This window comes from Megascapheus bottae, chromosome 28 (genome assembly GCF_031878675.1).
Source record: "Megascapheus bottae isolate mThoBot1 chromosome 28, mThoBot2.hap1, whole genome shotgun sequence".
NCBI lineage: Eukaryota > Metazoa > Chordata > Mammalia > Rodentia > Geomyidae > Megascapheus > Megascapheus bottae.
Window position 1 is genome coordinate 4,096,087 of NC_143536.1, and position 17,391 is coordinate 4,113,477.

General features: G+C 45.0%; 1 protein-coding gene across 1 annotated transcript in view; it reads right to left on the bottom strand.

The window, feature by feature from the left end:
* Pptc7 (protein phosphatase targeting COQ7) overlaps positions 1–17,391 on the bottom strand; it is a 34,705-nt gene extending 17,314 nt beyond the window's left edge. The window contains exon 1 of the mRNA XM_090320045.1: positions 17,097–17,391. Within this exon, the coding sequence (XP_090176171.1) occupies positions 17,097–17,340 (244 nt within the window). The 5' untranslated portion in view covers positions 17,341–17,391. The remainder of the gene's footprint in view (positions 1–17,096) is intronic.

The following is a 17,391-nucleotide window of genomic DNA, read 5'->3' on the forward strand; positions in this document are numbered from 1 at the left end:
AGCACCACTTCCGGCTTTTTTCTATGTATGTGGGACCAAGGAATCGAACCTGGGTCTTCGTGCATGTTAGGCAGGCACTCTACCACTAGGCCAAACTCCCGGCCCACATGAGATATTTTCTATAGAATGATTTTCTGTTTTGGAGGGGGAAATATTGGGGTTGCTTTTTTTTTTTTTTTGGCAGTCCTGGGACTTGAACTCAGGGCCTGAGCACTGTCCCTGGGCTTTCTCAAAGCTAGAGCTCTGCCACGTGAGCCACAGCACCATTCTTAGCTTTTTTTTCTATGTATATGGTACTAAGGAATTGAATTCCTGTCTTCATGCATGTTAGACAAGCACTCTATCACTAGGCTAACTCCTGGTCCCCATATTTTTGTCTTTATCCATACTTAAAAACCATGTAAATCCCACTGTATATCATCTGTAAAATTTAAAAACAGCATGTAAAAAGTAAAGTTTTAGAGTTGGTGAGTAGTTCAGTAGTATAGTACATAAGGCTCTGAGTTCAATTGCTAGGACCCCAAACTTTTGCTCTACTTTAAAAAAAAAAAAAAAACACAACTCTTTATGGCCAAGAGTGTCAACTAGTGGTAGAGTGCTTGCCTAGCATGCATGAAGATCCAGGTTTAATTCCTCAGTACTACACACACAGAAAAAGCTGGAAGTGCAGGGCACAGTGGCTCATGCCTGTAATCCTAGCTACTCAGGAAGCTGAGATTTGAGAATCTCAGTTCAAAGACAGCCCAGGGCACTAAAGACCAAGAGACTCTTATCTCCAATTAATCACTAGCAAAGGGGACGTTTGTAGGGCTGTGGCTCGGGGTAGTGTGGTAGCCTTGAGCTGAAGAGCTCAGGGACAAGGACAGGAGGGAGGAGGAGGAGGAGGGAAGAAGGAGGAGGAGAAGAAGGAGGAGGGAAGAAGGAGGAGGGAAGAAGGAGGAGGAGAAGAAGGAGGAGGGAAGGAGGAGGAGGAGAAGGAGGAGGAGGAGGAGGAGGAGGAGGAGGAGGAGGAGGAGGAGAGAGGAGAGAGGAGGGAGGAGAGAGGAGGGAGGAGGGAGGAGGGAGGAAAGAAAAAAGGCTAGAAGACATGCTGTGGTTCAAGTGGTAGAGCTCTATCCTTGAGAAAGCCCAAGGACAATGTTCAGGCCCAGGACTGGCCAAAAAAAATCCCATCTTTGGGGGGTGTGGGGGGGAGAGTAATGGGTACCAAGACATGTGAAAGGGTATCAATGTATGTGAATTAATGCACCTTCTATCTGGCAAATATCATGTAACCCTTTTACTAATTACAATAAAAAAAAAATCCCATCTTCCCAGTACACACAGCAAGAATGCACAAAGACAGTTACAAAAAACTGACCTTGGCTGGGAATGTGGCTTACTGGTGAAGAATTGGCCTAGCATGCTGTGAAGCTCTAGGTTCAATTCCTCAATTCTTCAGTATCACATAAACAGAAAAAGCCAAAGTGGAACTGTGATTCAAGTGATAGAATGCTAGCCTTGATCAAAGAGAAGCTCAGGCTCAGGGATAGTACCCAGGCACAGAGTTCAAGCCTCAGGACTGTCCCTCCCCCAAAAAAAGCTGACTTAAAAAGACTTGTGAATGGAGCCAAGGTTAGCACAGGTTCATGTCTTCAGCACTGTTATCCATTCCCTGCCATCAGCACATTTTTCCCCCCATCATCACTTTACACTACCATTCATTCTTTGGAACTCCCTCCCTCTACACTCATCTCCAATTGGCAACTATTATTTACAAACCAACGTTTTTCAGAAAGTGCTGCCCAGTTAATACTAAATTTCCAATATAATATAAGCACCCCCACCAAAAAAAAAGCTGGCAATATTTTCTTACTCAAAAACATACCTGGGCCAGGAGTTTGGCCTAGTGGTAGAGTGCTTGCCTAGCATATATAAAGATCTGGGTTCAATTTCTAGGTACCACATACATAGAAAAAGCCGGAAGTGGTGCTGGGGCTCAAGTGGTAGAGCTCTAGTCTTGAAAAAGCCCAAGGACAGTGCTCAGTCCCTGAGTTCAAGCCCTGAGACTAGAAAAAAAAAAAAAAAAAAAAAAAAAAAAACCAAATACCCGACACAGACTATGGCAGAATTTTAAACATTCTCTAGCATCCCCTTCCTTGGATCTGTCATTATCTTTCTGCATTTTACACACTGTGCAAACTCCAAAGAAGCTGGTTCTACAGGATGGTTTTTGTCAATGGCAAACACAGTCTGTTGCTAGGATCAGTGTCTGACAATCAACTGAAACTCCAGAGAATGAGTGACAATGTGGCCGGGTCACTGAGTAGGCGAGCAGAGTATAGCCAATAAGAATCTGATTGGGCATTTGTTGCCCATAAACCCAATGTTCTCAGAGCAACTGTTGTCTAAAGGCCTCACAACACAAGGATTGTGACTAGAGAAAAATGAGATCTGAGGATAAAGTAACCTTCCATCAAACGGAATAGATCACATTTATATCAACATTTCTGAAACTATTAGGGCATTTAAGAACACTCCCCTGTGATTCAGAACTGTGAAATGTTGTATCTGCAAATAATTATCCCAAAGGGAACAAGAAGGAAAAAAAACAGGATTGCTGGGGGAAAAAATTCATCAGTCAAGTTATTCTGAATAAGTGCAGTGTGCTTTGACTAAGCCTTCAGCTCTCCAGAGGCAAAAATCATATATTATGATGTTCTGCCTGCTTTAACAAGCCAGCCCTGATTACCTTTGTGAGAAGCTTCTCCAAAGCAACCACCCCGCACTAATCACACAAGGAAACCTGCTTCTCTTGGTTCTCCAGAGGCCAAATTTACGTCAAGATCGCTAGATTTAAGCAGAACAGTTAACTGGAATAAAGCCTGAGAAGATGAGAGGAAACAAAGGTTTGACCTCGTAATGAAGTATGAAAATGGAACCTAAAACCAAAACTCAGATTCTGTTAGAGAAATGGAACTGCCCAGGGGCTGGGAGCATGGCCTAGTGGTAGAATGCTTGCCTAGCATGTAAAAAGCCCTAGATTCCATTCCTTGGTACCAAATACACAAAAAAGCCAGAAGTTAGCTGAAGAGCTCAGGGACAATGCTCAGGCCCCATGACTGACAAAAAAAAAAAAAAAAAAACAAAAAACAAAAAAAAAAACCAGAAGTGGTGCTGTGGCTCAAGTGGTAGAGCTCTAGCCTTGAGAAAACACAAGGATAATGCCTAGGCGCTGAGTCTGAGAGAACTAGGGAGGGAGGGAGGGAGGGAGGGAGGGAAGGAGAGAGGGAGAGAGGGAAAGAGGGAGAGAGGGAGAGAGGGAGAGAGGGAAAAAGGGAGAGAGGGAAGAAAAAGGAAAGAAAAGAGACTGCCCCAAGCACCAGACAAAGCATGAAAAAATATGGTCTTTGATAGTTTAGAATTTGTTACTAACCTGGTAAATACAAAATTACTTACTAGTCAAACTCACACTTGTAATCCTAGCTACTCAGGAGGCTGAGATCTGAGGATCATGGTTCAAAGCCAGCCCAAAAGACCCTGAGACTCTTAGCTGCAATTAATCCCTAGAAAGCAGGAAGTGGGGCTTGGTACAAGAGTATGGTGGTAGCCTTGAGCTGAAGAGCTCAGAGACAGTGTCTAGGCTGAGTTCAAGCCCCAGGACCCACAAAACAACAACAACAAAAACCCTAAAGAGCCTAAACACACACAAACATACATATAAACACCTCCACCTATTATTCAGAGCATTTCATTAACTTGAGAAGATTATTTCCAGACTATTCTGGGCAGCTGCTTTGTCTTAAAAAGGAGTGGAAAGTGCTGAAATGGAAGTTAGGAAACATGAGTGTTAAGGCATCTGCTTCTATTATAAATCAAGAAAACAGGGGAGGACACTAAGTGTGTTACAGAAAATAAAACCAGGCCTTTTGTTAGCTTCTGGTGTATGTATTAGACCTTGAAGCTCAGAGGAACCCCAAACTTCTCAAGGAGCTGGGACTACAAGCACCACCACCTTGCAAGCCATATATCCTTGAGCTAAGCCCAAAGAACTGCTTTCTTTACCCCTCTATAAAAATAAGAGCTGGCTCTAAACTACCATCCTGAGTAAGGTCTGGAGTCACATGCACTTCTGGCACATGCACTCATTCTTCCTCCTTTAAATAAGAACAGTTCCTTTGCATAAACTTGCCAAATGAAGATCTGGCTTTTTTTTTTTTTTTTTTTGCCAGTCCTGGGGCTTGAACTCAGGGCCTAAACACTGTCCTTGGGACTTTCTCAAGGCTAGAGCTCTACCACTTGAGCCTCAATACCACTTTCAACTTTTTTATAATGTATGTGGTACCAGGCAATTGAACCCGGTCTTCGAGCATGCTAGGCAAGCACTCTACCACCAGGCCAAACTCCCGGCCCCAAGGTCTGCCTCTTAAATCAAGAATCAAGATCTTTTGTTTTGTTTTGTTTTGTTTTAGGTCATGGGGCTTAAACTCTGGGCCTGGGCACTGTCCCTGAGCTCTTCAGCTCAAGGTTAGTGTTATACCACTTGAGCCACAGCACCACTTCTGGTTTTCTGGTGATTAATTGGAGATAAGTGTGTCAGGGACTTTAGTGCTTGGGTGGGCTGGCTTTAAATCCTGATCCTCAGATCTCTGTCTCTGAAGTAGCTAGGATTGCAGGCATGAGCCAATGCGCCCAGGTAAATCACATTTTTAAAATCTAATTCTTTTAACTTTCTTTCCTCCAAGAAATCTCTCAAAGTTACCAAAAAAAAAAAAAAAATGTGATGGGGCAGGGGTAGAAAGTAGAAGTCACAAAGGTTAGGTGCAGCTCCACACTGAGGAAATCTGACCTCCAGGTAAACGCCTGCCTGCAACACTCGCGCAGGAAACTGTCACCATTAATCAGCACAAAGCCACCAGAACCTGAGCACTGGGAACTCCAAGCAAGGCAAGATCTTCCACTAACCAAGTCAACAAAAATTTGTGAGACATTTCTTATATGTCTTAATTAAGGAGTTTTGTTCCTTAGGTATGGCTAGTAACTGCAGTATTTATATTCTACAAAAACCACCTGAGTATCAAACTCTGAAATGATAGAACCAGGGCAAATTCTGGATCTCAACACCAAAAGGAGGTGTCTTTGGTGGCCTCTGAGCTTCCAGATCTTCATTCCTCAGATGAGTCTTATCTCCAAACTCACAGCACTGGTCTAGAACAGTATACTCTGTTCCAAATACCTGCTCCAGTGCTCCACTATAGCAAATCTTCAGCAAGTGAGTTAACCTGTCTTGTGCTGTCCCTGAGCTCTTCTGCTAAAGGCTAGAGCTCTACCAATTTGAGCCACAGCACCACTTCCAGTTTCCTGGTGGTTAATTGGAGATAAGAGTTTACAGATTTTTGTGCCTGGGCTACCTTTGAACCATGATCCTCATATCTCATCTCAGTCTGCGCCTACCCTGCGAGTTAACCTGTCTTAAGAAACACCAACTAGCCAGGCATTGGCAGCTCACATCTGTAATACTAGCTACTCAAGAGGCTGAGATCTGAGGATCGTGGTTCAAACCAGCCTTGGCAGGAAAGTCCAAGAGACTCTCATCTCCAATTAACCCCCAGAAAACTGAAAGTGGAGTTGTGGCTCAAATAGAGCACTAACCCTGAGTAAAAAGCTCAGGGACAGCATTCAAGCTGAGTTCAAGCCCCATGACCAAGGGGGAAGGAAGGGAAGGAAGGAAGGAAGGAAGGAAGGGAAGGAAGGAAGGAAGGGAGGGAGGGAGGGAGGGAGGGAGGGAGGGAAGGAAGGAAGGAAGGAAGGAAGGAAGGAAGGAAGGAAGGAAGGAAGGAAGGGGGGAGGGAGGGAGGGAGGGAGGGGGGGAGGGAGGGAGGGAGGGGGGGAGGGGGGGAGGGGGGGAGGGAGGGAGGGAAAGAAGGAAAGCAGGCAGGCAGGCAGCCACAGGTCAGTGAAGCCAGCCAGCAACAGTTAGAAGAGTTTGTAGGCTGCCAGCTCTATACATACTTGTCTGTGGTCACAACTGAGGGACAGAGTTCACTCTCAGATAACACATAAAAGAAGAACCATTCAGCTTCTGCAATCACATGCACCACCATTCAATAGCTCATTAAATATTCAAAGGTAGCATTTTCAAGTTCTGAGAAATAAGGAATATAAAGCTTCACCTCACTTTGAAGAAATGCCTACTTTCCCCCCAGAAGTAAATGTGAAATAATCTCATTTCACAACTTCTCTTCTGTGCAAGCTCTTACTGTCAGGTAAGAAAGATTTCTCCCTAGAAATGGAAAATCTTCAAATAATCAGTAATATATAAAGTATACGAATTCATTTGGTTTGATCACTACAATTCCTGTACCTCTATAACTCTTTCTACCCCAGTGGCTGGCCTGGTACCTGGCACACCAGTTCTCCACCCCTTCTGCCCTGTGGACTGACCAGTGGAGCTCCATTCCCAGCCAACATACCCAGGACAGGCATAGGTGACTAGTAAGTACCCAGCCCCACACCCAGGACTTAATATAGCCAGCCAGATGCAAGCACCCCAAAGGCAGGTAACCCTGACTTGGAAATGCCTCTTGTATGAAGCAGTCTCATCTTAGTTCCCAAACTTGATCCGTCCTCTTGCATTTCCATGCCCAGGCAGCAGTCCACCACTTAAAACTTCCAAGCTAGAATCTCTTGCAGGTATAGACCATTAAAACCAGCTCCTATCCTTCTTCCTTTCTGATTATGTCTGTGCTCACTGAGTCCCTGTAGGTTGATTCTGTCTATATATAGTATCTGGACCCCAATGACTTCCACTGTCCCAGCTAAAATGAACCCTCTCAGGCTCAAACTGTTTCCCCATCTGACTATTTCCACTACCTCCTGTTCTCTCATTATACCCTCCTCTGTGCTCCACTTGTTTTGTTTTGTTTTGTTTTGTCAGTCCTGGGGATTAACCTCAAGGCCTGAGTACTGTCAAGGTCAGTGCTCTACCACTTGAGCCACAGCACCATTCCTAGCTTTTTCTATGTATGACGAGGAATCGAACCCCGGTCTTCTTGCATGCTAGGCAAGCACTCTACCAGTAAGCCAAACTCCCGCCCCCACTTGTTTTATAACAATGCTCCACCCAGAGTGCCCCTCTAGTGATCTCTCCCATGTGTAGGCCATCCTTACTGCTTGTATAAGTAAATATAATCTAGAAGGTACACAAGAAACCAGCAGTTCTGCTTGCCTGTTCTCCTGGGCGAGGGCCCTTGCAGCTAGAGAAAGGACCTTGCAGCTAGAGGCCAAGGTGAAAGGAAGATTGCACCCTTCTGAAATCTGAACTGTTGAGTTAGTATCATTTCATGTGCTGCCTCTTCAAAGTCACCACATAAAAACAAAAGCAAACACTTCACATAGCTTCCTTCAAAGAAACAAAATAAAATAAAAAGCCACAGGACTCCCTAACACTAGGCTGGTTTCTCTTTTCTTTTCTTCCCTTTTCTTCTGGTGCCAGTCCTTGGGCTTGAACTCAAATCTTGGGCCTTCCTTGTCCCTGAGCTGCTCTTTTGTGCTCAAGGTTAGCATTTCACCACTTGAGCAGCAAGCAGCTCCACTTCTGCCCTTTTTTGCTGGTTAACTGGAGATCAGTCTCATGGATTTTCCTGCCCGTGCTGGCTTCAAACTGTGAACTTCAGATCTCTGCCTCCTGAGACCTGACTAACTTCATTAATCCTCCTAAGCTAGTTAGAATTACAAACATGAGCCACAAGTATTCAGCTCAGTCTCTTTTCTAAGTGAACTCTCAATAGTACCCCATATCAGGGACTAACAGGAAAACAACCAGCAAGCAGTGAGTTAGTTAACAAAGTTAATAGCACATAAAAAGTAAGAACACCAGGATGTGATGTGCAGACTGCCACTATAGCATTAAACAGAACAGGGTGTGGCACAAGGCAGTGTGTTGGGGGAGGTGGAGGGAGCTTACTTACTCATACTGTGGAGAACAGAGGCTGAGGACATATATTGCAAAGAAGTAGAGGGAAATAGCACTTTACCTTTCTTGGTCACTGCTCATTCATCGAGGGCTATGGCTCAATTAACTCTCTAAGCTTAATTTCCTTGTCTGCAAAACAAGGGGCAGGACAAATTCTCCCAAGTTCCTTTTCCAGACCTGAGAACCTAAATCACACTGCAAAAAAAAAAAAAAAAGTGGAGGGGGAGCCTGTTTCACCAATTCCTGATTGGAAAAAAAAAGAGGTATACTTCACTTTTTACAAAGCATGTTTTATTATTTATTTTTTCCAGTCCTGGGGCTTGAATTCAGGGCCTGAGCACTGTCCTTGGGCTTTCCTCAAGTCAGGAACTTTACCACTTGAGCCACAGCACCACTTCTGGCTTTTTCCATGTATGTGGTACCAAGGAACTGAACCTGGGTCTTCGTGCATGCTAGGCAAACACTCTACCACCAGGCGAAACTCCTGGCCCACAAAGCATGGTTTATGTACTGCACCAACTAGTTTTGAAGAGCTCCATTTCCAGCTTCTCACCTTATTCCTCACTCTTACTGCATAGTTACATGAATACTTGCAGTCACTTCAATGGCTCAGAAAGCAAAAACACTACCCCCCCCTCCCCTGCCCTTACCTCAGTTTAAGACTGCTAACACTTATAACAGGATGAGAAAGTTTTTCTCCTTTAAGCCACTAATAAAAATGTCAGGTCAACCATTTTTAATTTGAAATCTTGATAAATAAGATAATTACAGATTAGTACCCACTGTATACTGATCCAACTAATCAGTAAATAAATTACTATACACCTGTAGATGCATTTATAAAACTCTATCCTTATCATTTGAAGAACTCTGGTTGGGCAGACCACTGATTCATTATTCAGTGAATGTAGTACACATTAACAAGAAGACTAGATCAAATTGGCAGCTCAAGAACAAAAAGACAAGCCAGCTGGTGGCTCACGCCTTTAATCCTAGCTACACTGGAGGCTGAGATCAGAGGATCAAGGTTCAAAGCCCGTCAAAGCCAGCCTCAAAACCAGCTGGGCACAAAAGGACCTGAGACTCTTATCTCTAATTAACCTCTAGAAAAATGGGATGTGGGGCTTGGCTCAAGGACAGGGTGGTAGCCTTGAGCTGAAGAGCTCAAGGACAGTGCCCAGGCCAAATTCAAGCCCTATGACTCACCCAAAAAAAAAAAAGAATAACAACAAAAAAACAGCCAGGCCCTAGTGAGCCATCTATACTCAGGAAGCTAATAAGAGGACCATGGTTTCCAAGCCAACCTGGACAGGAAAGTCTATAAGACTCTTATCTCCAATTAATCACAAGATTTTTAAAATCTGTAACAATTCCAAATAAGGTAACTTTAAAATGTAACTGCTAATGACCAAAACAAAAACAAACAAAACAAAAAAAAAACCTACTGCCTAGGATGCAGGGCACCTCTTCTTAAAAAGAAACCCTAAGTCAACAACTAATTTTGAAAGTCACAAGACATCCTATTTTCAATTGACTAAAGTCAAATTTCTTCAGAAATAGAAGACTGTTAATTTTCCCAACGCATTTTCCTGAAAACTCTGAATGGGCCCCAGGTAAGGCTTCTCTAAAAGATATGAGGAAACTACACAAAATGAACTTGACACGTCCTTTGAATGCGACATAAGCATTTGACCTATCCAGAGGACATGGCTGCTGATCATATGCTGACCTGGTGTGGAGTTCTGGAGCCACACACCAGTGCAAACTCCACTTAGACACTGTTGCAACCATTTAGGTTATGTATTGCCCAGTTTATAAAGCCAAGCTAAAGTTCAGGAATGGCCTCCTCCACCCAACCCTCTCCCTCCACAAGTAGCTTCCAAGTATACCCTCTCTTCTCTATGCTTTAAAATCTTTGCAAAATGTGTCTCCAGAAAAATATCAACAATTGCCCTTCTCAACTCCAATCTCTTGCTTCACAGAAAGACTCTAGAGGTTATTAACAAATTGAAAGAAGCTGAAAGTAAAGGTTACAGACTTGGGGCTAGGAGCGTGGCCTAGCTGTAGAGTGCTTGCCTAGCATGCATGAAACCCTAGGTTCGATTCCTCAGTACCATATACATAGAAACGGTCAGAAGTGATGCTGTGCCTCAAGTGGTAAAGAGCTGGTCTTGAGAAAGTCCAAGAACAGTGCTCAGGCCCTGAGTTCAAGCCCCATGACTGAAAATAAATAAATAAATTACAGACTTGTGAACCAAGAAACCAACTTCTGAAACTACAACAAATAAGGAAACTTTGAAAACAAAGTACAATAGACCTATCTTTATAGCAAAATAAGGAAAGTATCACTGAGCAGAAGTTGTAACAGCAAGCAGCATTTGTCTATCCATCAACCCAAAATCTTACAACAGAATGCCAGAGTATTCAGAAAAGCCCCATACAACTTAATAAAGCCTGCCTACTAGTTCTGGACAGCTCCCTTCTTTCTTAACATTCCACATTCTTCCCTAGAAAGCATACTGATCATTATGAAGTCAGGAACATTTAAAATACTGGCTAGTAACAGATCTTACATATCTGGTTGCTGCCATTTAAATTATACTTTCCACTACGTAAAATAATTCTCTATTGAAACTAAGCATCACTGGATGCCTAATGGCTCATGACTGTAATCCTAGCTATCAGGGAGATGAGATCTGAGCATCCAGGTACAAAGCCAGCCCAGGGAACAAAAGTATACGGGGGGAGGAGAAGTTTATGAAATTCTTATCTCCATTTAACCACCAAAAAAAACTGGAAATGGAGCTGTGGCTCCAGTGAAAGAGTGCCAGCCTTGAGGGGAAAAAACTAAGGAACAAGTCCTAGGCTTCCTGAGCTCTGCCTGAGTACACACACACACACACACACACACACACAGAGTATCTCACAAAGTTAAACAGCTACAATATAATTCAGCAAATTTACATAGGTATATACCTGAAAAAATAAAAATAAAAACACATGTCCACACAAAAACTTTTAAATATAAATGTGTAAAGCACAACAGCCAAAATGATTGCCACCAAAGGAATGGACCAACAAAAAGTGGTATATGCATTAAATGGAATGTTATGTAGCCATAAAAAAAAGAATGAAGACAGACACGTGCTCCAAAGCAAACTTTGGAAACATGCTAAGTGAAAGTGACAGTACCATGACTATACTTTTTTAAATGGCCAGAGCAGAAAAATTCAGAGATGGAATCTACTTTCTGTACAAGGGGTTAGAAGAGAAGGAAATGGGGGAGTAGCAGTAGGGTATCCTGAGGGGATGAAAACATTCTAAAACTAGATAGTGGATGAAGTTGCACAACCTTGTGATTATACAAAATACTAGGCTGGAAGCATGGCCTAGAAGTAGAGTGCTTGCCTAGCATACACAAAGCCCTACGTTCAATTCCTTGGTACCATATACACAGCAGGAAGTAATGGGCCCAGTGGCATATGCCTATAATCCTAGCTACTGAGATCTGAGGATCACGGTTCAAAGGCAGCCCAGCCACTAAAGTCCGTGACACTCTTATCTCCACTTAACAGAAAATGGGAAGTGGCACTATGGCTCAAGGGGTGGGTTGGTACCCTTGAGCTGAAGAGCTCAGGGACAATGCCCAGGCCCACAGTTCAAATCCCATGACCAACCAAAAAAAAAAAGAAAAAGCAGGAAGTGACGCTGTGATTCAAGTGGTAGAGAGCTAGCCTTGAGAAAGCCCAAGGACAGTGCCCAGACTGAGTTTTTTGCCCCAGAACTAGCCAAAAAAAGAAAAAAAAAAAAAAAGGAGGGGGGGGCCAGGAGTTTGGCCTAGTGGTAGAGTGCTTCCCTAGCATGCATGAAGACCCAGGTTTGATTCCTCAGCACCACATACATAGAAAAAAGCTGGAAGTGGTGCTGTGGCTCAAGGGTAGACCTCTAGCCTTGAAGAAAGTCCAAGGACAGTGCTCGTGCCCTGAGCACTGCCATTTTCAAATAAATGGTTTGTGTAAACCGTGGCTTGGCATGCAAAGGAGTTTTTGTTGCATTTTAGTTATGAGTCAGAGGGCATAAAAAGTTATACACACACATCCCTGAGTGGGCAAAGATTTGAAGGACCAACAGACAAACTGGCTCACAGTCTACTTATCCTGTCATGAAAATCCAACCATAGGTACAATGGCATGTTCCAAGGAGATGGTGAGGGCAGGTGCTAGCCTCAGTTCTGCCAATAACCGGTGGCCTAACTTTAAAGTTAAATCTCTGTAGGCCTGTGTTCTTAACACGAGTGTGAAAGAACAGGATGCCAAGCTGTCTAACTCTTACAATTCTGACCAGCCTATGATCCCATTGTTAAGTAGCTTAGGGCGGTGGCAGCTATCATATTTTGTAACCTAGCAAGCCATATCATAGAGAGTAATAAGAGAACTTAGGATTAATCACAGGGAAGAAGGAACAAGAAAAATGCAGATTTCAAGCTAGTGCTGGTTTACTCCTGTTAAACCCAGTAAAGAAAGCACCTCTGCCAACTTTCCAAGGGAGAGGAGTGGTGCCTATGTATCACCACACCCACCATAGTTAGCTTTTCCTAAAAGATATCCAGGGGGGACTACAAAAATGTTATGTAGCACCAAGTACTTTTAGTCACAGCATGACTAATAGGACAGATAACTCTAAATTAAGAAATCAAAACAGCATTTTCTGTCTCACACTAAAAAAATAGTTTCCATTCCTAACAAGTCCTGAGTGACCACAGTGAATAATCTGGATTGCAATTAATATGGCAAAAAAATGAAGTATGTTTAAAGCTAGAAGGTGCAAAAGCACTGGGGCTCAATCTAGCTTTATTATTATTCAACATAGCCTTTTGGGTCTCACACTTGCTCTTTCTCAGCTAATCTTCCACTTGAGCCATGCTTCTAGCCCTGCCTTTTGCTGTTTAATTACAGATCAAATCTCATGGAATTTTTTGCACAATTTGGCTTTGTGACAATGTTCTGGATCTCAGCTTCTTGAATAATCAACATGGTATTTTAATACAAGTCAGTTTGTAACTCCAGCTTCTAGAGTTGAAGGCAGCATTAAAGATTCATTACATCCCAACAAGATAGAATCTGTCCCATCTACCACCTGGGATACAGTCAATAAAATAGAAGTCACCATCAGACGAACTGGCTCATACAGGGGCTAAGATCAAACAAGGCTACTTAGGAAGTTGTTTTAGGTGACTTTCAAGATGGCTTTCTGGAAAAGCTCTTTCACAACAGGACAGGCTTGGAAAACCTGTACCACGATATTCCCACACCATGTGTGTTTACATATGTGTGAGCATGTGTGTTTACATGTGTGCCAACATGTGTGTGTGATCTTTGTCAAATGTGGCTGACTGTGACTCCCTGGTGACAAAAGCAACCATCTGTGTCACTGTGTCTGGTAGCATTACTTTCAGGAAAGGCACAGAGCTGGGACTGCCAAGCATGGACCTGTAGGTGGCCTGTGGATAGTCAGTGAAGTCTCTGAAAGCCTGAGCACACCTTTAAGTCTGCACATTTTTCTGGGGAGAGAGTCCTAGGACAATGATTTTTTTTTTTTTTTTTTGTGGGTCATGGGGCTTGAACTTGGCCTGGGCACTGTCCCTGAGCTCTTCAGTTCAAGGCTACCACCCTGTCCTTGAACCAAGCCCCACTTCCCATTTTTCTAGAGGTTAATTGGAGATAAAAGTCTCAGGTCCTTTTGTGCCGTTGGCTTTGACGGGCTTTGAACCTTGATCCTCAAATCTCAGCCTCCCAAGTAGCTAAGTTTACAGGTGTGAGCCACCATGCCCAGCTTGATTCCTTCCCCCACCCACCCCTCTTTGGTCAGTCATGGGGCTTAAACTCAGGGCTTGAGGGCTCAAGACTAGAGCTCTATCACTTTAAGCCACAGTTCCACTTCCAGTTTTTGAGTGGTTACCTGGAAATAAGGTCCCACAAGATGTTTTCTGCCTGGGCTGGCTTTAAACCTTGATCCGGCATGAACCACTGGTGCCTGGCAAATCAGTAGTTATTAAAGCACACTGGTTCACAGGCTCTGAAGATCATTGTCCTACTGGTGCTTATCTCTTATCTTCAATAAACTACTCAGAAAATGCTGGAAGTAGTACTGTAGCATATGTGGGAGCGCTATCCTTGAGCACAAAGAGGCTCAGGGACAGCTCCTAGGCTCTGAGTTTAAGATCCAGGACTGGCCAAAAAGAGAAAGAGAGAAACACTGGTTTGGTGCTAGATATAAAACAAAAGAATTCCACTGAAGTGTTCACAAGAACAGAAGTAATGCATGTTATTAGTGGACCAAAATTAGAATACCATGTTTTGGGGGCTGGGAGTTTGGCCTACTGGGAGAGTGCTTGTCTAGAATACCATGTTTTCCAAACAAAAGCAAGTAGGATTAGAAGCTGCACTCCTGAAAGACTAGCAGGCACTCTTCTTGTCCTCTAGACTAGATAAGGCTTAGATTAAAAAGCCCCCACCTATAATCATGAGTGGCAGAACTAGGGGCAAGGCTCAACCTCAACTTAGGCCAGGTTTCTGCCAGCATGCTAGAGCATGAAATTACATGTATCCTTCTTTAGAATGGGTTTGAGTGAAATTTCCCTTACTTTTGTAAATATGTTCCAGAAGTCAGCATTCTGAAATTTTTAAATCAAGCTTTAAAATAGGGAGTTACTACATTTAAACACAGAAAGTACACTCCCTTTTTCTTGGGAGGGGATACAAGACCTCTCAGTGGACACCCAAAACCAGAGAGAACTGAATCCTACATTTTTCTTTATACATATACACCATAAATTAGGTACAATAAGAGAATACCTAATAAAAGATAACCGTTAAAATGATACATTGTAATAAATAATAAAGTCTGTAAATTCTTCACTCTCCCTACCTGTCCCCTAAAATGGGTGGGCAATGGAATTAAGAGTGGGTAAGATTAATAATGAAGACGTGGGAGGATGAGGACCTGGCAGCACAAGGTGGTTTTTCCCTCCCTCACTCACGGTACTTTCCCAGAGGCAGGGGAAGAAGGATCATTTCAGCCCAGAAGTAGCAGGTTAGGCCTGGGCAAAAACAGCAAGATCCCACCTCAGAACAAACCAGTAGAAAAGATCCTCCATAGATTCACAGATGGGCAAGATCCAAATACTAGCCAGCAGTGCACTCAACTTAGGAATTGTTCATTTCTGGGACTTTTCAACTTAATACTTTCAAATCTCAGGTAATCAAAAACATGAAAGAGAGCAGGGCACAGTAGCTGACGAGTGTAATCTTAGCTATTCAGGAGGCTAAGATCTGAGGATCACAATTCAAAGCCAGCCCAGTTCTAAAAAGCCTGTGAGACTTCCAATTAATCACCAGAAAACTTGGAAGTGATACTGTGGCTCAACGGATAGGGTGGTAGCCTTGAGCTGAAAAGCTCAGGGACAATACCCAGACCCAAAGTTCAGTCCCATGACCGACAAAAAAAAAAAAACATGGGAAAGAAACCATGGACAGTGGATGAGGGAGAGAGGGGCACTGCAATACTCCCAAATCATTCATCAAATCAATTTTCACAAGTCTCTTTTATAAGGGGATTTATAAGGTGAACTTCAATGGCTCATATCTCCTATCCTGTGCGTTTATGGATACAACTTTAGATAGTGTATTTTGAGGATGGACCCAAAGGCCTAGACAAGCTACCTTCCTACAGCTGACAGCTTCCCTCCTCCCAGCCTGGCTGCAACTTCAAAAGCAGCACAGGCCTTGCCCTCACCTAGTGAAGCATTTCAGAATATAACGGGAAAGATAGTTAGCGACTGCTCTTGCGACCATCAAGCAGCTGCCACCATGGATTTGTAAACCTTCTACATGTTATCTACCTGACCTTCTACAGAGACTATGGAAAGCTCATATCAGCAATGCTGCCTCAACAGCAAGAGACTGTTCCCAGACCAGGTAATGCGAACACTTACTTATTAATTAAACTGAGCACAACCTTTCCAGTCTTGTGTTCACAAACACTACACTACCAGTCACTCTGAAATCACATTAAAAAATGATTGCCACCAAAACCAAAAAAATCCAACAGCATCATTTATTCCAATGCCCAAGTTTGCTCTAGCCTATGAAATTTCAAGTAACCAATAACACAACATCACTTGAGAAGTGAAACCAAAATGTGACATTTGAACCTAAATTCAATGACAGCATGTCCTTCAATTTCAAAGGAAGTGACTGACTAAGAGAGCTTTCATGGCCTCTCCTTCCACAGCACACCCCCAACCTGCAGAGCATTGCTTGTGAATCCTACTCCCCCTCCTCCCCGACAAAGGTGTAGCCAGAGTGCCTAGGCCTCAGAGGACACCTGTGACCTTTCTGAAGAGGCTGTGACCACTTCCCAAAGCTGTCTTGGCTGCCCGCTCCCAACAGGTCCGGCCATTCTATTTTGGGTCAAGGAGACTGCCTGCCACTCTAAGTGACCTCAAGACGGACAAGATCAATTTGAAAGAACGCACTGTGAGGATTTTGTCGCCGGGCCAGCGGGTCCTCTCCCCCCCCCACTGCGAGACTCGTAAAAAAGCATGAAAATGTGGTGAGGATCGCGGCAGGGCTGTGAGGGGGCTGGGGCGAGCGCTCGTTCATCCGCTCGGGATCCCGCGGCTGGCGGCCAGGCCGTGGCGTCGGGAGCTCGCGGAGCGGCCGGAATCCCCGGGCGCGCAGCGGGCGGAGGGAGGCGGGAGGAAACCGGAGCGCGGTACGGAGCTGGCAGGTGTCGCCGAGGTCGCCCGGGGCCGCCGCCGCCAAGTGAGCAAGTGCGGCTGTGGACAGAGGACGGATGGGTCGCGCGTTCCCTGGCGGTGACCTTGAGCACATGGCTCGACGACAGCCCCGCGCCTCAGTTTCCCCCCCCCCAGCTCTGCGACGGAGTGAGGTGGGGGAGGAATCCTAACAGAAAAGGCGCCTCGAGGCGCTTGGCGCGGCGCCCGCTCGCTAGTAAAGCGCTGCCCGCCGGCGAGCGCCCCGACTCCGCCGCCGCCCGCCGCGGAAGCCCCGGGAGCCCAGCGCCAGGGAGTCCCCGGGAGGCGGCCGGGCGCAGGGGCCGGGGCCCGGCGGACACTCACCCAGCACGTCGGCCGAGCGGTGCCGGGCCACGAAGCACGCGTCGTCCCCGTAGCACGCGCCCTTCTTCAGGAGGCCCTTACGGAAGTCCTTGCCGAAGCCGCAGCCCGCCGTCACCAGCCCGTAGTCGCCGCCGCCGCCGCCGCCGCCGCCGCCGCCGCTGCCGCCAGCCCTGGGGTCGGTCTGCGAGAGGCCGCCCAGCACGGCGCGGGCCACCAGCCGCCCGTACGAGAGGACCGAGAACATCGCCGCCGCCGCCCCCCCGAGGAGGCGGGGGCTCCGGACAGCGGGAGGACG